Consider the following 27368-nt stretch of genomic DNA (forward strand, 5'->3'; position numbering starts at 1 on the left):
CAGCTTCAGCAAAGTATAAGTACACCCAAAAATGAAATTCTTATTTTCCCCATTTTGGCCGGTTAAACATCCAATTGAAAGTGTTTTTGTTCTATATGTTCAATAAGTGCAAAAAATACCTATTGGTCCTGGCAGAAATTTTGTGACTTGACAGCTTCCTGTGCCGACTCTCACCAGTTAGCATTATTCCCAGCTGTCTTTGTGAACTACAAAAACAGCTTCCCTTGTGTTATGGAGAAAAGAACAGAGTGGGGTGTTCTGTAGTCCTTCCTGAATGACACCAATGCTCCACCCAAATTACAGTACATTGAGCGAGTATTGACACCCTTGATCAGGAAGTGTGTTACCGGCAAGCTTACCAGGTGAAAAAAATTAAAAAAGAAAACTAAGCTGCAATATAATACATTGCTATTTCTTAGGTTTAAAGACACTTTAATTTTATAAATGCTTCCCACTGACTCTTCTGCAGACACATCAAAAATTACAATATGCACAAGAGATGCAGAAAAATAGGCAATTAAATTCTGTGAGACGGAAGCCGTATTTACAAAAGAACATCTTTACTGAAGAAATCACTTTGGCACTGTACATGAAGCCACATAAATCTTACATTGTGTACAAATCACACTGGGGAAGAGTGCAATATAAAGGACAGCTGTGAAGGAGAAGTGACTTCTGCTGGACACCTTCTAGTCCTGCGAGTACAACCTCTCTCTTTGCTGTCTTGCGATCTCTTTTGCCTCTTGTAACTGCTTCTTCTGCAAGACAAAAGGGGTGGACATTACTGGTGTGACCTGTCTTTTCACTGTGCTTCTCAAAAATGGAAAAGCAGCACATTGATGCAAAGCAAGGAATAAATAACTATATACCTCAAATTAACCACTTACCTTGGGTTCCCACTGGCCCTTTAATGAGTTCTTTACACCGGGGGCACCTGACTGTAAACAGTGACCGGGAACTGTGGGTGACAGTGACATCGCAGTGCTGAGGGGACCAAGTGAGCATGCTCCCAGCACAGAACAGTGAAACCGCCTGTATACATGCATGTGGCAGGACAGCATTAAATAAAGCCCACCACCGTGCTGCCATATGTGTATCGCCAGAAGAACAGCAGCACTGTTTTAGATATAAAATATAAGTAAAAGGACACAGCATTTCCACATAGTCTAAACAATGTGCATTTTAACAACTTTATTCAAATTGGTACATTTTAACCATTTGCCGCCCACCCTATGGCCGAATGGCGGCCGGCAAATGTCATCAGCGTTCCGGGTGGACGCCATATGGCATCCTCCCGCACATGCGCAGACTGCGCTCCTGCAGAGCCGCGTAGCGGTGCGATCTGTCACCGGCCGTGTACCTCGGACACAGCCGATGACAGATCTGAGTATCGGCCAGCGTTTCCGGTACCATGTGACCTGCTGTGACCAATCACAGTAGGTCACATGACAGTTGTTTACAATGGATGGCTTCATTCATGCCATCCATTGTATACTAGTGTCTAGCTGTGAATGGTCACAGCTAATCACATGCACATGTCATGTGATTAGCTGTGGCCAAATCACAGCTAAGCACAAAAAAAAAAAACAACAAAAAACCCTGAATGAATCGATGTCATTCAGGTAAATGCTTGCTTATAGCAAAGTAATTCTTTGCTATAAGCAAATTGTGTAAAGAAAAAAAAAAATACTGATCACTTCCCCAAAGTAGTACAATGTTACTATGGTAACATTGTACTACTTTGGTCATAGTGAAATATGAAAAAAAAAAAATCTTAAAAAAAATAAATAAAAAATAATAAAAAAAATATATATATTTTTTTCAAACTGTCACCAGTCAGTGTCCCTGATCACCGCCATGCCAGTTTTATGATGACGCTGTACTGCACTGGTGACAATATGTAAAAAAAAAAAAATTGTGAAAGTAATTTTTTTAATTTTTTAATTTTCCGAAAAATTATGACAAAAAAAATACAACTTTAAAAAACTCGCCATACCTCTTATGAAGTACGTCGGACTGTCTACTTTGCAAAAAGGGGTCATTTGGGGATATCTGTACTGTTCTGACATTCTTGGACCTCAAGAAATTAGATTGGCTGTCAGTACTTCAGGATTGATCAATATTCAGATTATCCCATAGTTTGTGACTCTATAACTTTCCTACAAACTAAAAAATACATCCTAATTTGGGTTATTTTCACCAAAGACATGTAGCAGAATACATCTCGGCCTAAATTTATGAAGAACAATTATTTATTTGCAAACTTTTATAACAGAAACAAAGAAAAACGTGTTTTTTTCAAACTTTTTGGTCTTTTTTTGTTAATTTAGCAAAGAATAAAAACCCCAGCGGTGATTAAAGACCACCAAAAGAAAGCTCCAGTTGTGTGAAGAAAATGATAAAATTTTAGTTTGGGTACAATGTTGTATGACCGCGCAATTGTCATTCAAAGTGTGAGAGCGCTGAAACCTGAAAACTGGCCTGGGCAGGAAGGTGTAAAATTGCCCGGTATTGAATTGGTTAAATAAAAAATTTCTCATTATATATTTAAGTTCTGCTTCCTGATTTGAAGTGCTACACTGTGGTTCTACTTTATTGCTTCTTCTCACCTTTAAAGTCTTGGCTTTGCTCCCTGTTCTTTCATGTAGCTTACAGCAGCAAGGAAAAGAAACTGTGTAAGCTGCAGTGTCTTGGAGTTCACACAGGGCTGAGGACTACACTGGGTATAGCAAAGAGGATACCAAGAGGCCTACAACAACTCTGAAGCAGTTGCAGGAATTTATGACAAGGAGTGGCCATTGTGTGTATGTGACAACAATATCACAAATTCTCCACAAATGTGGTTTGTATGGGAGGGCTGGAAGAAAAAAGTCACTCTATAAAAAAGGCCACATGCAGTCACAGCTGAGCTTTGCCAAAACGCACCTTGAAGATTCTGAGGCCACAAGGAAAAAGGTGTTATGGTCAGATGAGACTAAAATTGAATTATGGCCTCAACACTGAAAGATATGTCTGGAGGCAATCCAATACAGCTCACCATCCAAATAACACTGCTTTTACAGTACAGCATGGAGGTGGTAATATCCTGTTATGGGGGTTTCTCTACAGCAGGGACTGGAACACTTGCCAGGGTAGAAGGAAAAAATGGATGAGGCAAAATACCATCAAATTCTTGAGGAAAATCTGTTGCCCTCTGCCATAACGTTGTCAATGTGAAGAAGGTTCTAACATGACAATGACCCAAAGCACACAGCACAAATGAGCACACAGCGGTTGAAGAAGAAAAAGGTGAATGTCCTTACATGGCCTAGTCAGAGCCCAGACTTAAACCCCATTGAAAATCTGTGGAATGACTTGAAGACTGCAGTCCACAAACGGTCACCATCAAATTTAAATGAACTTGAGCAGTTCTTCAGAGAAGAGTCGGCAAATATTGTAAAGTGTAGATGTGCAAAGCTTGTATAGACATATCCCAACAGACTAAAGACCGGAATTAGAGCAAAAGGTGGTTCAACAAAATACTGACACATGATTCTGTTTTTACATTTTTTTTTTACATTTCTGACATGTTGGTGTTATATTTTTCACTTGGATGTTATACATTGCACTGAATAAATACAGCTGGATAAAACAAAAACTGTGTCAGACTTGATTTCAGGCAGCAAAGCCACAACATGTAATTATTTAAAAGGGGGGCGATTCTTTTCTATACCCACTATATTTCCTTGTTCCCATATGACGATGCTGGATGTCTGAGCAGCCAAACAACAAGCCCCGTTGCTGTTACCTGGAGGAATGACAGTGCGTCCCATACTTTGAAGTAGTGCGTATGAAACAGATCATGAAAAGAAAAGAAAACAGTAAGTATAAACAGCTGTGGGGAATGGTGTACAGTTCAGTTGTTGCTTTTCTCTAAATGGACAAAGAAAAGTTTCATTTTTAGGTATTTGTTTTATATGACTTGAATCATTATATGCATGCTCTCATTTTTTTGTTAGTGTATTGAAATGTATAAAATTTGTAGATATATAGTTTAGCCACCAGTGGGAGCCAGAAGACTCACTGAAAACATTTCACTTCCTATACAGATGACATTTTATCTTGCTGTCTGTCATGTTGAGGAGATTTCCCTTAACTTCCTGTCCTGGAGATGCAACAGGAAGTCTCCACAAGGTGAAGGAGAATCCTCTCTTAAAGCAGAACTAAACTCTGAATTAACATGACCTAATTTTAATCATTATGCTGCTAGCACTAGTAAATAGTCAGTGATATGACATTTACTTGTTTTGAACTTTTTTTTTTTTTTTTATTCAGTTACATCCTGATTTCTGGCCTAGGCCAAAATGATGTCATACATCCCAGGAGTCTTCATGAACATTTTTTTTCTTTCATCTAGGGGGGAGGGGGGAGTCGCTTTTCTCAGGTAAAGTGTTACTAAACCCACAACAGTAAAATCAGTCTGTATATGCAGTAAAGCATGCTTGTTAAACTTACTGTGAAACCTAAGGGGTTAATCCTCTGCATTGTGTAAAAAGGATGTTTGATCCTAATCCTCCCCTTCTTCCAGTGTCCCCCTCTTATCTCCTGATAAGACATATGGTGTGGAGACACTCTGCACATGTTCAGTTTGGTGTGTATTGCTAGAAAGGTTTTTTTTGTCTTGGGAGAGTGCATGTGATCAGCACAGGGCTAATCAGCACAGTCCAGACAGAGGTCAGGGGTTCTGCATCCTCCTAGAGCAGAAAGAAAACTCCTCCTACAAACTGTAACCAGTGCTCTGCTGAACACTGATAGCATTCACAAGACTGCTATAGCTGATGATAAGAAAAGGTACTTAGTTTATATTTACTAAAATAATGGCATTTCCATGTTCTGTGTACTGTGGGAGACCAGATATAGTGAATGCAGGGTCCGGGGTTTAGTAACACTTTAAGCACACCATCCAGCATACATGCCTGAACCAAAGGCAGATGGATTTCAAGAAGTATCTCACTCATTTTCCTTTACTCAAGATGGCCACAGCTAGAAATGCAAAGGGGATATTTTTAAAAGGATTCCTCAATAAAATTAAGCATGGAGACATAGGTGGATGGGTGAGTTTGCTTTTAATATTAAAAGTGAACTTAATTGCAGTCCTAAAGGCTTAAACGTTTCTACCTTAATGTATTCTCTGCATTAAGGTAAAAACCCTGTGCACAGGATCCCCTCCAGGCTCCCCCCCCCCAAATGCTTACATGAGTCTGATCTCTGCTCTCTCTCTCTCCTCAGAGGATAGAGAGGCAGCAGCAGGAGCCATTGGCTCCTGCTGCTGACAATCAAATCCTGTGACGAAGGAGTAGGGGCCAGGGCCAAGCCGATTCCTATGTGGGAACTCATGAAAGAGGAGTCAGGAGGGGACCACAGAAAAGGAGGATCAGTGCTGCTCTGAGCAAAACCATTACACAGAGCAGGTAAGTATAACATATTTAAAAAACAAAAAAAACCCACTTTATAATCATCTTAAACTGGCTCATACACTGAGAATTTTAGCCAGTTTTTGATGAACCAGCTGAAATTTGCTCATGGGGTTACCCTCCCACCAAAGATACTTCGACTGAAAAATCAAAGGAGTCAGGCAGAAAATTATCAGCTGAACAGTGGCTGCATCCAATCAGATGCAGTTGTTGTCCGTGTATTTTGACAGCTGGCTAAAATACAATAGCTACAGTGGGAGATTCACACTCTAAAATGTGGATGGAGGAATCTGCTGGTAATTGTTTTATTCAGCCCATGGAAAGGAAAAAAAAAATCTGAATTTGTATGGCTGGCTTAGATAGTTGTCACCATAACAGGTGTCCCCAAAAGCACGAAGGCCAGACAAATATTTTCAGAAGGAGGCCAACAAAGACAACCTCCACATTTCTCTCATGCCAGGTGTATTTTAAAAATGGAAAGAAATTGCAGATTAAATGATTGCTCGCACTATATTCAAAAAATATCAAAGATATGAGAAAACATGCATGTAAAAATCCAAAAGGCATATAAAATGCTTTAAAATGAACCTTCACTTTGCTCATTTAGGGCATACCAGCCCTTACAGCTATATTTATCTACTGCTTTCCTTGCTTTTCAGAAGCAAATTGACATACCCAGTACTTGCATTATGGGACAGCATGTGACACTCCCAACTCCTGTAGGTGACCGGAATGGTGCTTGATAGTTGGCAGTTCAGACACATGAGAACAGGGAGGGAGTCCTCAGCCCCTACACAGTTCCGTTTTCTTCCTCCTGTAGGCCAAACAGATAGGCAGAGAAGTGAATCAAAGAAGAATTAGCAGATGCGTGAAAAAAGTGTTTTTCGGTTGTTGCGGGAAACAACAGCCGTTGTTACTTAACCCCTTGCCTCCTTAGGATTTACCCTTTCCCGTCCAAGCCATTTTTTGCATTATGGCGCTGAAAAAAAATGAAAAAAACCCTCACCAAAAAAAACAAAACTAACCCTGACCCTTGACCCTGAACTTGACCCAAGCACTAACTCTGGCACAGACCTAGATCAAACTTTGATCTAGGTATTTTTGTTTATTTATTACTTTTATTTATATTTACCACACCTTTATTTTTTCCTCTGAAAGGACAGAGAGATACAATGTATCTCTCTCCTCCACTCAGCGAGAGAAAACAAGGGGAAGCGGGCTTCACAGTGACTCATCACTGTGATAGCCAATCAGAGGCTATCACAGCGATCAGATGACCCGGAATCAGGAGTTTCAGGTCCTGATCAATAGGACAGAACCCGGGGCTCTCCGTGACACCCTAGTCTTTGTGCTGGGAGTGCGCCATGTGGCACGCTCCCAGTGTAAAAACAGGTATGCAAATTAGCGGACCCGTAGAAAAAAGCCCTGTTCTGTGAGGCCGCTAATTTGCGTGCAGTTGGCGTCAAGGGGTTAAAGTTACATTGGTCCAGCTTACAGTGGAATGTTGAGGATGCAGAAATTCATTGTAGTAGCCTGTGCTACATACAGTCAGCGCTGGTTTTTTCCAGGCCCTGCTTCAGCAACTTGCTGTCTGTATACTGAACACAGGGCTTCGCTCGCTCTGCAACTCTGCTATTCAGAGAATGTCTTGTATTTTCTAATTCATCATTATTTCTACATTGTATTTTTAAAAATAATTTCTGAACAGCTCTAATTCTGAAGCTTTGTGTTACATAGCAGTGAAAACAGCCACTGCTCGAATACAAAGCAAATCCCAGATATAATTTTGACAGCAAGAAATTGCCATCAATAATGGCGAGGTGAGAGGTGTGCAACATATGCCCTATGTAATTCAATTATATTGTTTGAGTGTACATTGCACATCCCATTAAAAAAGAACAGCTGTTGCCCACAGCAGCCAAATTCACCCATTTCACATTTCCAGTGCACTATGGGAGTATGATAGGGAAATGTCATATTTCCTTAATAATATTGTGGTTCACTAATGAATTCTAAGCCTCCAAATTGTGGTTAACCACAGGGCACTTATACCCCCTTCCTGCCCAGGCCAATTTTCAGCTTTCAGCGCTGTCACACTTTTAATGGCAATTGCGCGATCATGCAGCACTGTACCCATAGAATTTTTTATCACACAAATAGAGCTTTCTTTTGGTGGTATTTAATCACCACTGGGGTTTTTATTTTTTGCACTATAAACAAAAAAAGAGCAAAAAATTTGAGAAAAAAATGTAAAGTTTTTCTTTGTTTCTATTATAACATTTTACAAACAGGTAATTTTTCTCCTTCACTGATGTGCGTTGATGAGGCGGCACTGATGAGGTGGCACGGATAGGCAGCACTGATGGGCTGCACTGATGAGGCAGCACTGGTGGGCATTTATGAGGCAGCACTGGTGGGCATTGATGAGGAGGCACTGATGATGCTGCACTGATATGCAGCAATGATGGTCACTGATGGGCAACACTGACAGGCGATACTGACTGGCAGCACTGACTGGTGACACTGCTGGGCAGCACTGATGGGTGGCACTGCTGGGCACTGATCAACTGATCACCGGGTGCGCGCGGCAGGGGGCATGCGGGAGGGCGCGTTCTGGAAGGATGTCATATGACGCCCTCCCAAAACTGGACAACCGCGATGTGCCCTGATGATCAGTGCCGATCTGCTCTGTGTCAGCTGCCAGTTATCGACAGTACTTTCCTCACGCTGTGACAGCGAGAGAAAACTGCTGTCGATAACCAGCAACTGTATTTACTCCGTGATCTGCTATGTCATTGGACACAGCTGATCACGTGGTAAAAGGCCGCTGTGATTGGCCTTTTACTTCATCACGTGATCAGCTGTGTCCATAGTACACAGCGATCACGGAGATCGTCAGGTGCGCGCGGCTGGGGGTAGCAAGTAGTTAAGGGGCCATACAAGGACATAAGTATGGCTTTACCTTAGCTGACTCATACCAAAGGAATGTCACTGCAAACTGATCAGGTCCTTAAAAGGTCATATTGCTGCTTGCAGTGGGAGTTGACCATTTCCTTACATTCAAGTCCTATGTTACCACAGCAAAAACTTAGGAAGAGCTCAGTCTCATTTCAGAGCTGAATCATGCATGCATCTGTTCTGATTGTCTGTGCCAAGCCATGAAAGAGGACGGAACCCATGATGTAAAACAGCGTCTTCTGTTAAGAATCCTTGTTATATTTTCTAATAATATTGTCATATATTTCTGTTATTACCTTTATTAAATTTTATACTTACAGTGGGGATCAAAAGTTTGGGCACCCCAGCTAAAAATTTGTATTAATGTGCATAAAGAAGCCAAGGAAAGATGGAAAAATCTCCAAAAGGCATCAAATTACAGATTAGACATTCTTATGTCAACAAAAGTTAGATTTTATTTCCATCATTTACACTTTCAAAATAACAGAAAACAAAAAAATGGCATCTGCAAAAGTTTGGGCACCCTGCAGAGTTAATATCTTGTACTGCCCCCTTTGGCAAGTATCACAGCTTGTAAACGCTTTTTGTAGCCAGCCAAGAGTCTTTCAATTCTTGTTTGAGGTATCTTTGCCCATTCTTCCTTACAAAAGTCTTCCAGTTCTTTGAGATTTCTGGGCTGTCTGTCACGCACTGCTCTTTTAAGGTCTATCCATAGATTTTCAATTATGTTGAGGTCAGGAGATTGTGAAGGACATGGCAAAACCTTCAGTTTACGCCTCTTGATGTAATCCCCCGTGGATTTTGAGGTGTGTTTAGGATCATTATCCATTTGTAGAAGCCATCCTCTCTTTAAAATTTCAGCAAATTTTGGATGGTAACTTAATGCCATCTGTGAAAAAGCTGAAGTTATTGAATCCATTTTTCCTTCTACTCGTGAGATGTTCCCTGTGCCACTGGCTGCAACACAACCCCAAAGCATGATTGATCCAACCCCATGCTTAACAGTTGGACAGAGGTTCTTTTCATTAAATTCTGTGCCCCTTCTTCTCCAAACGTACCTTTGCTCATTCCGGCCAAAAAGTTCAATTTTAACCTCATCGGTCCACAGAACTTGTTTCCAAAATGCATCAGGCTTGTCTATATGTTCATTTGCAAAGTTCAAACGATGATTTTTGTGGTGAGGACGTAGAAGAGGTTTTCTTCTGATGACTCTTCCATGAAGACCATATTTGTACAAGTATCTCTTTATAGTGGAATAGTGTACCACAACTCCAGTGTCTGCCAGATCTTTCTGGAGGGATCGTGCAGTCAAACGTGGGTTTTGAATTGTTTTTCTCACAATCCTGCGAGCTGTTCTGTCTGATATTTTTCTTGGTCTTCCAGATCTTGCTTTAACTTCCACTGTTCCTGATGACTGCCATTTCTTAATTACATTCCGAACAGAGGATATTGACATCTGAAAATGCTTTGCTATCTTCTTATAGCCTTCTCCAGCTTTGTGAGCGTCAACTATTTTCAGTTTCAGTTTTCTAGACAACTGCTTAGAAGAACCCATGGTGCTGATTGTTGGGGCAAGGTCAGATGAGTCTGGGCATTTTAAACCTTTGAGATTGACATCACCTGGTCTTCCCAGACGATGATTGAGAACAATCCATGACACTGGCAGGTCTCAGCTTTGCAAAGGGGGCAGTGCATGCTATAAATTCTGCAGGGTGCCCAAACTTTTGAAGACGCCATTTTTTTGTTTGTTATTTTGAAAGTGTAAATGATAGAAATAAAATCTAACTTTTGTTGACATATTATAAGAATGTCTAATCTGTAATTTGATGTCTTTTGGAGATTTTTCCATCTTTCCTTGGCTTCTTTATGCACATTAATACAAATTTTTAGCTGGGGTGCCCAAACTTTCGATCCCCACTGTATAAGTATTTGTGTGATCTCTCTTTACAAATATCAAATACAACCCTAAAAACCAAACGTGACCATAATAAATTAGAGTATGAAGAACCCTATTACTTCTTACACTTTTTTGTCAGGCCCACTGTTGGTCCAATAGTAATTTCTAGCATAGGAGCTGAAATGTGCAAATAGGTTTGTGATTTTCTGTAAACTGGCTGCATCAAATGAATCCAGTGATCTTCCTCCCACTTCAAAAAGTGATGTACATATAGTGACTCTAACTGCCTGCAAACACCTGCAGTTTTCCATGGAAAAAAAAACTTTATATGTCCAAACAGTTGAATTCTCTTAAAATGTCAGTCTTTCATGGATTTGTGAAGCGGCAACTACATACAGTACATATAATGCCATATAATGGTCAGCACAGTGGCTAAATGGTTAGCACTTCCACCTGGCAGTACCAGGGTCGCTGGTTCGAATCCCAACCACGGCACCACCTGCCTGGAGTTTGCACGTTCTCCCTGTGACTGCGTGGGTTTGCTCCGGGTATTCCGGTTTCCTCCCACACTCCAAAGACATGCTGGTAGGTTAATTGGTTCCTGCCTAAATTGTCCCTAGTATGTGTATGTATGAATGTGAGTTAGGGACCTTAGATTGTACGCTCCTTGAGGCTTAGGGACTGATTTAAATGCACAATATATATGTAAAGTGCTGCGTAAAATTGACAGCACTATATAAGTACCTGAAATAAATAAACATAAATCCTGTACGTCAGTTTCTGGTTCATAACACTGCATAGTCAATATACACATTGACAGGAGTGATTTACTTACCACGCTATCCTGTTCTGGAGGATAAATCTCCCTCTGAAACAAGAAAAATATATGTTGAGATAATAATTAGCTGATTAGATACTATACAAAAAATCGACAAACATGGATACACAGTTTAAATGCATGTATTGTATGTGAATGTTTTTATATGCCAAAATATTTGTAAATACACTCAGGCACTTATCTTTTACTTCTATTATGGAGTAAGATTGTTATTCTGAGTCTGCAGACCTGCATTCCTCCTCTGTCCCTGTCACTTTCTCCCAACTCCAGCTTTGCTTTTGGCTGGAATTGTCACTATAAAGTAACACCCCAAACGCATCGCATTCACAGTGCGGTTTTCCAGCATCTAATCGTATGGAACATAATGACCTTGCAATGCAATTGCGGTCCAGCTCCAAGAAAGGTGCCTGCACTTCTTTGGTGTGATGAGGTGCGATCTGAGCCCATGCAAAACGAATGGGCTCAAATTGCACCATACAGAATTGCACAGGAACGCGGTTTGATTCCTGTGCGATTCACAGTTCATAGTGCAGTTCAGCGGTTCATAGTGTGAACCTAGGCTAAATGAAAAGCTTAGATTTTAGGAATTAGGTTTGCCAGGTATCCCAACCCAATTTTTTGTTTTAATTTAGGACAGAATGGGGAAGACCTTGGGCTCATCCACACCTTAGCATTCTGGTGCGCTGCATTAACAGGCATATTGTGTATGTTAATGAGCACTGCATTCAAATTACCGTACCTAAACGTCTAAGAAAATTGGACATCATTTTTTGTAATGCACGCAGGGGAGGACTGACAACTCATGGGGCCCCCGGGCAATAGGGGATCATGGAGCCCCTGTGTCCTTGCCCAAACTCAATAAAGCCTATGAAAAAGGTACCAGGGGCATCTCATGGGGCCCCCTACTGACCCTGGGCCCTCGGGCAGTGCCTGAGTTTTCAAATGGTCAGTCCGCCCCTGAATGCACATCGTAACATATGGTAGTGTTTTACTGTGTGTAGCAGTGTGCTGCAGTGCTTATCCACTGAAAACTAATGGCACCGCACTGATGTACAGTCAGGTTCATAAATATTGGGACATCGACAAAATTCTAACATTTTTGGCTCTATACACCACCACAATGGATTTGAAATGAAACGAACAAGATGTGGTTTAACTGCAGACTGTCAGCTTTAATTTGAGGGTATTTACATCCAAATCAGGTGAACGGTGTAGGAATTACAACAGTTTGCATATGTGCCTCCCACTTGTTAAGGGACCAAAAGTAATGGGACAATTGGCTTCGCAGCTGTTCCATGGCCAGGTGTGTGTTATTCCCTCATTATCCCAATTACAATGAGCAGATAAAAGGTCTAGAGTTCATTTCAAGTGTGGTATTTGCATTTGGAATCTGTTGCTGTCAACTCTCAAGATGAGATCCAAAGAGCTGTCACTATCAGTGAAGCAAGCCATCATTAGGCTGAAAAAACAAACCAAACCCATCAGAAAGATAGCAAAAACATTAGGCGTGGCCAAAACAACTGTTTGGAACATTCTTAAAAAGAAGGAACGCACCGGTGAGCTCAGCAACACCAAAAGACCCAGAAGACCACGGAAAACAACTGTGGCGGATGAGTGAAGAATTCTTTCCTAGTGAAGAAAACACCCTTCACAACAGTTGGCCAGAACAAGAACACTCTCCAGGAGGTAGGTGTATGTGTGTCAAAGTCAACAATCAAGAGAAGACTTCACCAGAGTGAATACAGAGGGTTCACTACAAGATGTAAACCATTGGTGAGCCTCAAAAACAGGAAGGCCAGATTAGAGTTTGCCAAACGACATCTAAAAAGCCTTCACAGTTCTGGAACAACATCCTATGGACAGATGAGACCAAGATCAACTTGTACCAGAGTGATGGGAAGAGAAGAGTATGGAGAAGGAAAGGAACTGCTCATGATCCTAAGCATACCATCTCATCAGTGAAGCATGGTGGTGGTAGTGTCATGGCGTGGACATGTATGGCTGCCAATGGAACTGGTTCTCTTGTATTTATTGATGATGTGACTGCTGACAAAAGCAGCAGGATGAATTCTGAAGTGTTTCGGGCAATATTATCTGCTCATATTCAGCCAAATGCTTCAGAACTCATTGGACGACGCTTCACAGTGCAGATGGACAATGACCCAAAGCAGACTGCAAAAGCAACCAAAGAGTTTTTTTTAGGGAAAGAAGTGAAATGTTATGCAATGGCCAAGTCAATCACCTGACCTGAATCCGATTAAGCATGCATTTCACTTGCTGAAGAAAAAACTGAGGGGAAAATGCCCCAAGAACAAGCAGGAACTGAAGACAGTTGCAGTAGAGGCCTGGCAGAGCATCACCAGGGATGAAACCCAGCGTCTTGTGATGTCTATGCGTTCCAGACTTCAGGCTGTAATTGACTGCAAAGGATTTGCAACCAAGTATTAAAAAGTGAAAGTTTGATTTATGATTATTATTCTGTCCCATTACTTTTGGTCCCTTAACAAGTGGGAGGCACATATGCAAACTGTTGTAATTCCTACACCGTTCACCTGCTTTGGATATAAATACCCTCAAATTAAGCTGACAGTCTGCAGTTAAAGCACATCTTGTTCATTTCATTTCAAATCCATTGTGGTGGTGTATAGAGCCAAAAATGTTAGAATTGTGTCGCTGTCCCAATATTTATGGACCTGACTGTATATATATATATATATATATATATATATATATATATATATATACATACACATACATAAAGTGTTATAGGTGTTAATTGTGCCATAAATTCTTTTAATTATGGGCTACTTAAGCAAAACACAATAAGCATAGTGGATGCATGTTATTTCTGTACATCAAACACAAAGGTTACAACACAGAAATACATGACATAATGTTCTGTTTACATACTAAAACTTTTGACCTTTCTCCCGGAAAAGAAATTTCGTTCCTTGACAAACTTCCAGGTCATCAAACATGCACATTAATTTGTCGTTTAGAAATTCGGGGAATATTACCATCAATGGGATGAAATTCAGTAGTTTTTATAAAATTTACCAGCAGGACCGATAATCAAAAAGACAAAAAAAAAAAAAACAAAAACGAAAATCTGCAGACAAAATTACCCATACACGACAAGAATATCAGAATAGAGTTTAAAAAAATCGCAAGATGTTTCACAAATCTATGGCCTGCATTAGTATGGTGACCTCGTAGCCTTTTTTTTATTCAGCCTGCTGGGTTGAACAAAAAAAAACAAAGTGTGCACCAGTCTTAAGACACCAGTAAAAAAACTGGGGACACGTGGAGTGGAGTAGGGTTAAAGGAGAAGCACACGGGGGGGGGGGGGGCTTCCTCAAAAGCTCTTTAGTGTCTAATCACCTGAAGGTACGATCCTATAACCAAGGGTCTATGAATACTCAGCCTGTGTTCTGAATTATACGATGAAGATAAAACAATTCCCCAAATATTGCAAAAAGGATCCTCCAAAGGTCTTTTGTACAACAGTTCCAGAAATGTTTTTCCATTCAGGTACAGAAGGCTATTGTTTATTTAGCAAAATTCCCCAGGTAGGTGAAACCAACCTGTATGCTCTATATAGTTATGTAGGAAGTGTCAGGGTGCGGTTGTGTATCCTCCAGGTGGAGCAGTATGGTTGGCTTTGTGCCCCACTGTTTAATAGGATTACATTTAACAGATTGCAGAACTTCCAGTTTGTTCCTCTGTGACAACCTGCATTATGTGGGTGACTGCAAATAATCTTGATTCCATGTGCGTCTGTCTTCAGACTAACAAAGTTTATCAGTGAAAAAAGAATTGGCCTTAATACCGTTTCCTTGAGTATTTACAAAAGATGAGGAAGAGATTTGGGGAATCTAGACAATGACAGATCTCAGTCATGTAATGCTATCATACACACCCAGAGGCTGAGAAAATGTGAGGTCAGGCAACTGATATGTGAACAACTAAGTCTCCATGCACACCAGTGGTTTTTTAAGCTCCTAGAAGCTGTTATTAGCCTTTTTTCTGCTCCTAGAAGCTAAATAATGTTATCCTGTGTGTCTATGCACACTACTTTAGGCTATTAGCATTTTTTGAGCTTTGGCATCTAGAAGCAGAAAAAAATTAGCTTTTGTAGAGTTTTTTGAAGCGCTTTTCCAGCAGAAAAAAAAAAAGCTAAACACTCCTAGACGTTTTTGGCTGGTAAAGGATTGGCACGTGTGTATCACGTATACGGCACATTATATATTCCTGCATGAAGAGTGAAGTGTGAGGATCACCACAAACTATCGTATTACTATTATTATATAATTTTGGACTTTTTGAATTGATTATTTGTTCACTAATTTTGTGTACCAGTATACATATTGTTTCACAATCTGCAAATAGGAGTGTGTTTGTCACTTTTTTCACTAAATATTCCCCGTGAGGGAATTCACGTATGACACAACCGTTTTATTATTTATGTATTGATTTATCACCTTGGATATATATATGTAGGGGATGTATATAGAGTTTGTGCATTTTAACACGTAATTGTTAGTATTATTAGCGCTACACTATTCATTTTAATTGATCATTCACTTACTTGGGTATAAGTTTGGTGTCGGCAGCTTTTGAAGGATAGGATTCCATTTAAGCGCAGGAGGTTGTTTTTGGAATTTTTTGTAAACACTCCTAGACATTTCTAAAACACTCCTAATGGCTTTTTTCTAGGTTCTTTTCCTCTACATATACTGTAAAAACTATAACGCCCCTAAATATTACTGAACGCTACTAAACCACTACTAAGAACACTATTACCACCGTTTTTATCCAGTGTTTTTTTATCTTAAAAAAATGCTAGTGTGCATGGAGCCTAAGGCAAACCAGAAACTGAACAAATTTATTTTCTGCAAAACGGTAAGAAATTTGCTCAATTCCTCCATCAACACATACCATGTTGACAAGGGAATCCCTCCTGCCAAGCCATTGTATTCTACCATGGATAATCATATGTAAAATCTGGCAGGCTGGTTGTACCCAAGTTGATCAGTTGTACCCTGCTGAACCAGCTGCGATTCGAACCTTCTATGGCTGGACTATTAGGCTGAAGGTTCAGACCTGCACAAAGTAAAGGACATAAATACACTATTGAGTTGATTTATTAAAACTGTAGAATGCAAAATTTGGTGCAGCTCTGCATAGAAACCAAGCTGCTTCCAGGTTTTTTTTTGTCCAACATTAACTGAACAAGCTGAAGGTAGAAGCTGATTGGCTACCATGCAGAGCTGCACCAGATTTTGCATTGTCCAGTTTTAGCACATCTGCCCCTATATGGCCAAAAGTTTGTGGACATCTGACCATAACATCTGTATGAGATTGTTGGACATGGTATTCTGAAAACCATGGACATTAAAATGGAAATAATAACCATACCTGGAATTTAACTTTAACGCATTTTATGCATAGCATTTAACTGTAAAAGCTCCCCTTGTGTAGACATCTTAAAGTCCGGAATCTACCTGCTGGGGGCCACCAACCTTGATGTCAGTAGTCCTAGCTGTCACTCAACTGACATTCTAAAAAGTAATGTAAGGTGAGGGAGAGAGGAGGAGGGCCAGCCCAGAGAGTAAATAGACACTTCTAGAAGAGGAAAGGGCTATGATGTGAAAGAAGGAAGGCAGCTGTGCTAGGCAATGGGCTCTTCCTAGAATAGTCAACTTTTCCAGCAATTTCCACTACCAATAACTGGGATAATATACACATGGTTATTGTTATAAGTACTTCTAAAGCCAAAACCTTTTTTTTCTATTGGTGGACGAAGGAAAGGGGTAAAACTCCTGCCATGTTTTCTTTTTTATATCTGTGTCCAATTCAGTTCCCATTCAAAAGACAAAAGTGCTAGGTGCTGCCACAGAGTGAGTTCAGGAAATGGATATAGAAAATACACAAGATTCGCATTAGGTCCTGGTTCACAGTGATGCTGTGCGGGATTGGCAGCTATTCCTGTGCATTTCCCACACAGCATCACAATCACATTCCTGGTTAACGACACCCCAAAAACAGGTCGCAAAACGCAGTGTGATAGGCTAAATCAGATAGCATGGGTGTGACCATCCATGCAATCTTATTACAGTGTGGCAAAAAAACAAAAAAAAGGCGCAATCACCTTTTTTGTGCGGGTGCCATACGATTTGTGCCATACAAAATGAATGGGCTCAAATCACACTGCAAAGAATTGCATGCGATCTGAACAGGAATGCTAGAAATTCTGAAGGACCCTCTGCACACTGGTATATACCCTTTCAAGCAAACTATGCAACAAATAGGGATATTTGGTTCACACATATTGCAATACATGTTTAAGCTGGCCAACTGCGTCAAAGTAATCCCTCTATGGCCAGTCCTACTCTGCCCTGCCTACGCAAGTGCTACTGTGGACACAATGCTAGCATAGGGGAAAAGACACAATGGGGAGAGCTACAAGGTTCAGGTCTGGCTACTGACCCAACAATACAACAAACAAGAGATCCCTGTGCTCAAATCCATTATGGATTTGAGCACAGGGATCTCTTGTTTGCTGAACAGGAATGCGGTGCTATTCCCGTCCAAATCACATGCAGTTCCCCGCACCGCATCAGTGTGAACCAGGACTAAGTCTCTGGAAAAGGGAGGGAGCACGTGGGTCTCGGAGATCCCTATCTAGAGGCTGGGAGTGGGCCTTTGTAGGAAGGTACTGTAATCAAGACTGAGTGAGCCAAAAAACACAGGGAGCTGGGAGATGCAGGTGGAAAGACCCTAGCATGAGCAACTCTGTGTTAGACTTTGCTTTTCCTGTAAAATAAAGGTGGGCTGCCATGCCCTAATACAGTTCAGACTGGCACAACTCATTGATAAAATACATTTACCACATGAGCTAAGTAACCCCCATATGACAACATCCACAGTTTCCTAGTTATACAGGTCACCACCCACCCCCCACCCTTTTTTCCTTACCTTAACCACTTAAAAGCCACCCCATAGCAGATAAACTGCTGCAGGGCAGCTCCACAGCACAAAATCATGTAAATATACGTGATCTTACATTTCTGGCTAGGGGCGCACACACCGCCCTGCCTGCACCGCTATTGGTTGCTGAATATGTCAATCACCGGGCCGCGGCAGACTCAGTGCATGTTGGCAAGGCGGAGAGGGGAGAGATCTGTGTGTAAACAACACAGATCTCTCTCATGTCAGCATGGATATGCTGCTTTGTATCTCTGCACAGCAGAGAGATACAAAGCAGCATGTCTCCCAAGTAAAACACAACACAGCACACATAGTAACACATTCACACACACACAACACACTGTTAACCCTTTGATCACACCAGATGTTAACCCCTTCCTGCCCAGTATCATTAGTAAAGTGTCAGTGCATTTTACTGTATTAGTGTCAATGAAGATGTCAGTAGCAGTTAGTTCACACCCAGTGTCAGAATGCCTGCCGCAGTCCCGCTACAAGTTGCTGAATGCCACCATTACTAGTATAAAAAAAAAAAAAATTCCAGTATATATACACACCGCCATTTGTAGACGCTATAACGTTCACGTAAACCAAATGCTATACACTTATTGGAATTTTTTTTTAGCAAAGACATGTAGCAGAATACATTTTGGCCTAAATTTATGACGAAATTTGAATTTTTTTAATTTTTTTACTGGATATGTTGTATAGCTAAAAGTAAAAAATACTGTATTTTTTTCAAAATTGTCAGTATTTTTTGTTGATAGTACAAAAAATAAAAAAACGCAGAGGTGATCAATTACCACAAAAAGAAAGCTATATTTGAGGGAAAAAAAGGATATGAATTTTATTTGGGTGCAGCATTGCATGACTGCGCAATTATCAGTTAAAGTAATGCAGCGCCGTATCGCACAAAACGGCCTGGTCAGGAAGGGGGGTAAATCTTCTGGAGGGCAATTGGTTAAAAAGGAACTTTGCCCAGAGCAACTTGACAAAAAAATAATGTTCTTCAGCAAGGAAAATACATTCCAAATTATTAAATATGCTATCAAAATTAATGTGTGCTGTAAACTGCCTCCAGCATAGTCCTGTTTCCTGGAGGCTGCCATTTTGTTGAAGCCAAGAGCCCCTGAGCAGCAGTAAATCTTTAGGCCATCGGTTGATCAGCCTCCACATTTTCGGCACAGTGCCCAAAAATAGAGTGCAAATGAGCATGTGCAGAGCAGGGTGAGATGGTGTATTACTGAATTTTAAACAGTATAGGCACTTATTTAATATTTTACAGTTACAGTGCCTTGAAAAAGCATTCATACCCCTTGAAATTTTCCACATTTTGTCATGTTACAATCAAAAACATAAATGTATTTTATTGGAATTTTATGTGATAGACCAACACAAAGTGGCACATAATTGTGAAGTGAAAGGAAAATGATAAATGGTTTTCAAATTCTTTTTACAATAAATATGTGAAAAGTGTGGGGTGCATTTGTATTCAGCCCCCCGAAAGTCAATACGTTGTAGAACTACCTTTCACTGCAATTACAGCTGCAAGTCTTTTTGGGGATGTCTCTACCAGCTTTGCACATCTAGAGAGGGACATTTCTGCCCATTCTTCTTTGCAAAATAGCTCAAGCTCTGTCAGATTGAATGGAGAGCGTCTGTGAACAGCAATTTTCAAGTCTTGCCACATATTCTCAATTGGATTTTGGTCTGGACTGTGACTGGGCCATTCTAACACATGAATATACTTTGATCTAAACCATTCCATTGTGGCTCTGGCTGGATGTTTCGGGTCATTGTCCTGCTGGAAGGTGAACCTCTGCCCGTCTCAAGTCTTTTGCCGACTCTAACAGGTTTTTTTCTAAGATTGCCTTGCATTTGGCTCCATCTATATTCCCATCAACTCTGACCAGCTTCCCTGTCCTGCTGAAGAAAAGCATCTCCACAACATGATGCTGCCACCACCATGTTTCACGGTGGGGATGGTGTATTCCGGGTGATGTGCAGTGTTAATTTTCCGCCACACATAGCATTTTGATTTTAGGCCAAAAAGTTCCATTTTGGTCTCATCTGACCAGAGCACCTTCTTCCACATGTTTGCGGTGTCCCTCACATAGCTTTTCGCAAACTGCAAATGGGACTTCCTATGGCTTTCTTCTTGCACCTCTCCCATAAAGGCCAGATTTGTGGAGTGCATGACTAATAGTTTTCCTGTGGACAGATTCTCCAACCTGAGCTGTGGATCTCTGCAGCTCCTCCAGAGTTACCATGGGCCTCTTGGCTGCTTCTCTAAATGAATGCTCTCCTTGGCCGGCCTGTTAGTGTAGGTGGACAGTCATGTCTTGGTAGGTTTGTAGTTGTGCCATACTCTGTCCATTTTCGGATAATGGATTGAACAGTGCTCCATGAGATGTTCAAAGTTTGGGATATTTTTTTATAACCTAACCCTGCTTTAAACTTATCCACAACTTTATCCCTGACCTGTCTGGAGTGTTCCTTGGCCTTCATGATGCTGTTTGTTCACTAATGTTCTCTAACAAACCTCTGAGGGCTTCACAGAACAGCTGTATTTATACTGAGATTAAATTACACACAGGTGGACTCTATTTACTAATTAGGTAGCTTCTGAAGGCAATTGGTTCCTCTAGATTTTAGTTAGGGGTATCAGAATAAAGGAGGCTGAATACAAATGCACACCACACTTTTCAGATATTTAATTGTAAACGATTTTGAAAACCATTTATCATTATTTTCCTTCCACTTTACAATTATGTGCCACTTTGTATTGGTTTAGAACATAAAATCTCAATAAAATACATTTACGTTTTTGGTTGTAGCATGACAAAATGTGGACAATTTCAAAGGGTATGAATACTTTTTCAAGGAACTGTATACCTGCAAAAAGGGCCAACCTGAAGTGACCTAGCAGGACTTAATGTTCTGACTAAAGTTCTACTTTAAAATGTACCAAAAATAGATTGTATAATGCATACCTTCCGCTTCACAATGTACTCTTCAAAATATTCTGGTTGATTTGAGATCCAAAACATTGCCACTGGAAATGACAGGTAGAGCATCATCTAGAGGTAAGATATGAGAAAGTCAAGAATCAAAAGGAAGAATGTTTGGCATATACAGGTGAAACTCGAAAAATTAGAATATCGTGCAAGTGGGGACTTTCACAAGGAGTGGACTGAGGCTGGAGTCAGTGCATCAAGAGCCACAACACACAGACGGATCCTGGACATGGGCTTCAAATGTCGTTTTCCTCTTGTCAAGCTGCTCCTGAACAACAACAAACAATGTCAGAAGCGTCTTACCTGGGCTAAAGAAAAACAAACCTGGTCTGTTGCTCAGTGGTCCAAAGTCCTCTTTTCTGATGAGATCAACTTTTGCATCTCATTTGGAAACCAAGGACCCAGAGTATGGAGGAAGAATGGAGAGGCACACACTGCAAGATGCTTGAAGTCCAGTGTGAAGTTTCCACAGTCTGTGTTGATTTGGGGAGCCATGTCATCTGCTGGTGTTGGTCCACTGTGCTTCATTAAGTCCAGGGTCAACGCAGCCGTCTACCAGGAGATTTTGGAGCACTTCATGCTACCTTCCAAGAATATTGCACCTTTTCACAATATTCTAATTTTCTGAGATTGTGGATTTGGGGTTTTCATGAGCTGTAAGCCATAATCATCACAATTATGACAAACCATGGCTTGAACTATCTTGCTTTGCATGTAATGAGTCTATCTCATGTATTAGTTTCACCTTTTAAGTTGCATTACTGAAATAAATGAACTTTTGCACGATATTCTAATTTTTCGAGTTTCACCTGTAATATGACTCCTTATAGCAAGCGCTCTCCTCCTCTCTCCCATTACTATTGGCCCTGCACTGCACTTCTTGCCGATGGGCATAGTGCCTTAGGCTGGCCATATGCTAGTAGATTTCCAAACAACATTCGTACAAAAATTCTCAGTACATCTGATGATTAGACAAATGTTGTTTGAAAGTACTTAAACATTTTTAACATTTGAATTTATCAGTGAAGAAAATCTCCTGAACAAAAACATACACTGTTAGGAGTAGGTTAGAGAAATATTTTCCATCCTGCTCCTTCGAATTTTCTTGTCACTGCGGTTGAAAACAAACACTGATATGACCACATAAATAATGAGAAAATCCAACAAACATTGTTAAAACTAAAAATTTCAAATCAAAATTCTACTGGTGTAGTGCTTAAAGTGGAACTAAAGGTACCAAATAAAAAAAAACTATAAGCAGGCAGCTCTTTAACCACTTGCCTACCGGGCACTTATACCCCCTTCCTTCAGGGGAGCCATCGCACAGGTGGAGGAAGCCTGCTGGAGCAAGGCTCGTCCTCTAAGAAAGGGATCGCCAAACTTTCTAAACAAAGGGCCAGTTTACTGTTCTTCACACTTTGGGGGGGGGACAGACTGTGGGCAGTGGGAGTAGAAAATGTCCTGGGGTCACTGGGAGTAAAGCTTGCCCAATCTTTAGTATTAGGGAGAGGAATAGTGCCCCATCATTGGTGTCAAAGAAGGAATGGCACCTCATCATTGGTATTAGTGGGAGGACTAGTGCTCCATCATTGGTGTCAAATGAGGAATAGTAGCCTATCATTACTGACGGGAAGAACAGTGCCCCGTCATTGGCGTCGGGGGAGGAATAGTGCCCCGTCATTGGCGTCGGGGGAGGAATAGTGCCCCGTCATTGGCGTCGGGGGAGGAATAGTGCCCCGTCATTGGCGTCGGGGGAGGAATAGTGCCCCGTCATTGGCGTCGGGGGAGGAATAGTGCCCCGTCATTGGCGTCGGGGGAGGAATAGTGCCCCGTCATTGGCGTCAGGGGAGGAATAGTGCCCCGTCATTGGCGTCAGGGGAGGAACAGTGCCCCGTCATTGGTGTCAGGGGAGGAATAGTACCCCGTCATTGGTGTCAGGGGAGGAATAGTACCCCGTCATTGGTGTCAGTGGGAGAAATAGTACTCCATGGGCCGGATAAATACAAGCAAAGGGCTGCATCCGGCCAACGGGCAGCAGTTTGGAGACCACTGCTCTAGACTTAAATTTAACCCTTGCAGAGTGTATGTATGTGGACAGAGCTGTTCAAATTTAAAAAACATGTAGCATTTGTGTAATTTCATGTTGCTGTGCAGGCAGATACAAAGCTACATGTCGAGTCTGGGAGAAGCTGAAGCTTGTCAACTTATTCAAGTCTATGATAAGGTGCCGTAAACGTTCCTGTGGCATTTACAGCACGTTGATAAGCATTTATCAATTATGAGATAGTAGTGAGATGAGAGTGAGAATAGAACGAGATGGAAAAAAAAAATTAGAGAACATCATGGGGTGCGTTGTTAGTGCGGCAATAATGCGCGTTATTGTTATAGGCATGTTGGTCCGCATTTTCATGCAAGTGTGCTTTACTACCTATAAAGCTGAACTCCAGGGAGGTATAAAATCTCCTCAAATGTATTTTATTTTAATACAAGCACTGTTAGGCCTATATTACATGGGCTTCAGTTTGTATAAGAGCAGTGTGAACAGCAAACTTTGATAGAGCAATTGGGGAGCTTTCAGTAAGCTTTGTTGAAGTTTTTAACGTATCATTCATCTCCAGTTTATAAATGTTGAACACAGATCCTAATGGAAGTGTTGATTGCTACTTTAAGTAGGCTGCTAGCAGGCTTCAGAAGGCTTTCAACAAGCTTCAAGACGTTCTGAAGCCTGCTAGCAGCTTGTTTAAAGTGACAATCAACACTTGCATTAGGATCTGATAGGGAAAAGCAACACAAGTTGCAAGTCAATTGTACTACGATGCTCATATCTAACAAGGAGTATGCTGAGAGGGGAAGAAGGCAAAGTGACAGAATATAAGCCAATCAATGTGCGGTTACCTCTTTCACTAACATGTCACAGGCTGCGGGTGCAGAGAAGTGTAAATTTAAGAATGAATTGGACAAAAATATAAATCCCTTATATTTATTTAATCTGTGTATGTAGCTGCTTGCCTGCAGTATGGCTTTAAATCTCAAATTCCCTTCATTCAATTTAACCAGTTAGGGACCACCTAACACAGATTTACTGCGGCAGAGCGGCCCCGCTGCACCGGATCACGTACATGGTGATCTGAATCTTCCGGGCAGGGGGTGTCAGTTACTCAGTCGCCGCCCCCCCCCCCCCCCGTGTCAGTTAGTGTCAGATTGCCCGCCTCACTATCACAGTCCCATTATAAATCACTGACCACCGCCATTACTAGTATAAAAAAAAAAAAAGTAAAAAAAAATTCTATTATATATACCATAGTTTGTAGACGCTATAACTTTTACACAAACCAATATACACTTATTGGGACTTTTTTTTTTTTTACCAAAAACATATAGCTGAATACATTTCAGCCTAAATTTATGAAGAAATGTTATTTTTTTTTAATTTGATATGTTTTATAGCAGAAAGTAAAATATATTGTTTTTTCCAAATATTTGTATTTTTTTTGTTTATTTAATAAAAAATAAAAACCCAAGTGGTAATCAAATACCACCAAAGGAAAGCTGTTTATGTGAAAAAAAAATATAAATGTAATTTGGGTACAGCGTTGCATGACCGCGCAATTACCAGTTAAAGTAGCACAGTGCCAAATAGCAAAAAATTTCCTGGTTATGAAAAGTGGTTAGAATGTGAACAAATACCTGGTGACGCCGACCGTTTCATGACTGAGAGCACTACCCAAAGGTGGCAATAATAGTGGTAGTATTGTCACCATGCCACTAGGAACCATAAGATGCCATGTCACTGGAAACCATAGGACGTTGTGCATGGCAGGCTTGCAATTCTTTTGACCTAGAGCCAACGTCACTGTCACTATCCAGATGCTGCGGCTTCAACCACATCCACCACCAAGGTGCACACTGCCAAGTCCAGATACAACAAAGTCACATGACTGAAAACTAACATCAAGGCTATGGTCACATGATGGCATCTCTGAGAGCTACGTTTCCTTGGGCTGCCGTGTCTGCTTTTCATGCAGGAAAAAGGTTTCATGCACCATTTTTAACTGCTTGCTGACCGCACACTGTAGCTTCACTGCTACAGTGCAGGCCAGCTGCACAAAATCACATATACACTATATTGCCAAACGTATTGGGACAGCCCTCCAAATCATTGGATTCAGGTGTTCCAATCACCTACATGGCCACAGGTGTATAAAATCAACACCTAGGCATGCAGACTGCTTCTAAAAACATTTGTGAAAGAATGGGTCACTCTCAGGAGCTCAGTGTCTTCAAGCGTGGTACAGTGATAGGTTGCCACCAGTGCAATAAGTCCATCCGTGACATTTCCTTGCTACTAAATTCCACGGTCAAATGTTAGTGGTATTATAACAAAGTGGAAACAACTGGGAACAACAGCAACTCAACCATGAAGTAGTAGGCCACGTAAAATGACAGAGCAGGGTCAGTGCATGCTGAAGCGCACAGAGCGCAAAAGTCACCAACTGTCTGCAGTGTCAATAGCTAAAGATCTCCAAACTTCATGTGGCCTTCAGATTAACACAACAACAGTGTGTAGAGAGCTTCATGGAATGGGATTCCATGTCTGAGCAGCTGCATCCAAGCCTTCCATCACCAAGTGCAATGCAAAGTGTTAGGGGCAGTGGTGTAAAGCACGCCACCACTGGACCCTAGAGCAGTGGAGTAGTGTTCTCTGGAGTGAGCAATCACGTTTGTCTGGCAATCCGATGGACATGTCTGGGTTTGGTGGTTGCCAGGAGAACAGTACTTGCCTGACTACATTGTGCCAAGTGTAAAGTTTGGTGGAGGGGGGATTATGGTGTGGGGTTGTTCTTCAGGGGTTGGGCTTGGCCCCTTAGTTCCAGTGAAGGGAACTCTTAAAGCAGAGCTCCACCCAAAAGGGGAAGTTCTGCTTTAAGCTTTTGTCCCCCACTCCCCATTAAGGATTGGCACCTTAGGTACCATCTCCCAGTTACGCTGCAATCGCCTAGGCCAGGCATGTCCAAAGTCCGGCCCGCGGGTCATTTACGGCCCGGGGGTCGGTTTAATACGGCCCTCCAACAGCCCTCCCTGCTCTGTGTAATGTGGCCCTCCCTTCTATGGCAGACAGTCTTCTGCTTGAGAGCAGTGCGCATGCCTGACTGCGGCTCGTTCTCCCTGGTCTGTGTAAATGCGGCTGTCGCACGGCCCTCCCTTCTGTGGCAGACAGTCTTCTGCTTGAGAGCAGTGCGCATGCGTGACTGCGCCGCGCTGGGAGCGACAGAGGGCGGTGACGTCAGGGCCGGGCTTCCAGCGTGAAGTGTGTTTCTCTTCCCCTCCCGGCTGCCGAGCAGAGACTTCAGCTCCAGCTACCTTTTTCACCCTTCACATCAGTGCAGGTAAGTTTTTTTTAAATTTATTTTCAATACATTGTGAAAACTCAGCTGTCAGTTGATCTTAATGTTATGAAATGAAAAGTATGTCGTTTGCAATTAACTTGGCATAAAATAATTTATTTGTATTTAATTGTAATGGTTCAAAGAATGTTCGGAAAAATGTTCGGCCCTCCACCATGTTCACTTCATCCAATCTGGCCCTCTTTGAAAAAAGTTTGGACACCCCTGGCCTAGGCGATCGGAAGCGGAAGCTGTCATCCCTCCCTGTAGTCTTCTGGGACACGTGACATGTACAGTTCAGAAATGACAAACACATTGTGATTACAGGAGAGAAGACTGTGGAAATGCCCCCTTCTGCCTGCAGCAGACTGATGACATCATCACCTCAGCCCAGGCAAAGCCACTACCGGAGCTCAATACTGATTTTTAAAGTGAAATGAAAACCTCATTAAACATGAGTCAGCAATGGCACCCCCAACAAGTCTCCACAAGCAGCAGTGAATGTGTATAATAACAATGGCCGGCTGCTGGGCATACACACCATACACACCGTGTTATCATAAAGGACTCAGCGGCACACGTGACACGAGAAAGGTTACCCAAGGTCACCGACACAACCCAGAAACTAAACCCCCCTTCCCTCAATTACTGGGAGTGACGTCACCACCCCCTCGCTTTCTCATAGTTACCCTGAAAACCTCCAGATTGACCCCCATTTCTGCAACTGCCTTTAGGGCCCGGCCACGCCTCCGAACTCTTCATTGGTTGCGGCGTGTCGAGCTCTGCCTTGCTTCCTGGCTGTACGTGCGCGTGCCATTAACTTGCATGTGCGCG

At 41.6% G+C, this 27368-nt stretch overlaps 1 protein-coding gene across 1 annotated transcript; it reads right to left on the reverse strand.

The window, feature by feature from the left end:
• Positions 1 to 538: 538 nt before the first annotated feature.
• Positions 539 to 27368, reverse strand: PET100 (PET100 cytochrome c oxidase chaperone). The gene is made up of 4 exons (XM_089661286.1): positions 27224 to 27368; positions 21127 to 21213; positions 11144 to 11176; positions 539 to 758 (listed from the first exon to the last, which is right to left on the reverse strand). Exons 1-4 carry the CDS (start codon positions 27248 to 27250, stop codon positions 690 to 692), a joined length of 216 nt encoding a protein of 71 aa, XP_089517412.1. The 5' UTR covers positions 27251 to 27368; the 3' UTR covers positions 539 to 689.

This window comes from Staurois parvus, unplaced genomic scaffold, assembly GCF_062004578.1.
Source record: "Staurois parvus isolate SC_StPar_1 unplaced genomic scaffold, SC_StPar_1.0 ptg001328l, whole genome shotgun sequence".
NCBI classification, from domain to species: Eukaryota; Metazoa; Chordata; class Amphibia; order Anura; family Ranidae; genus Staurois; species Staurois parvus.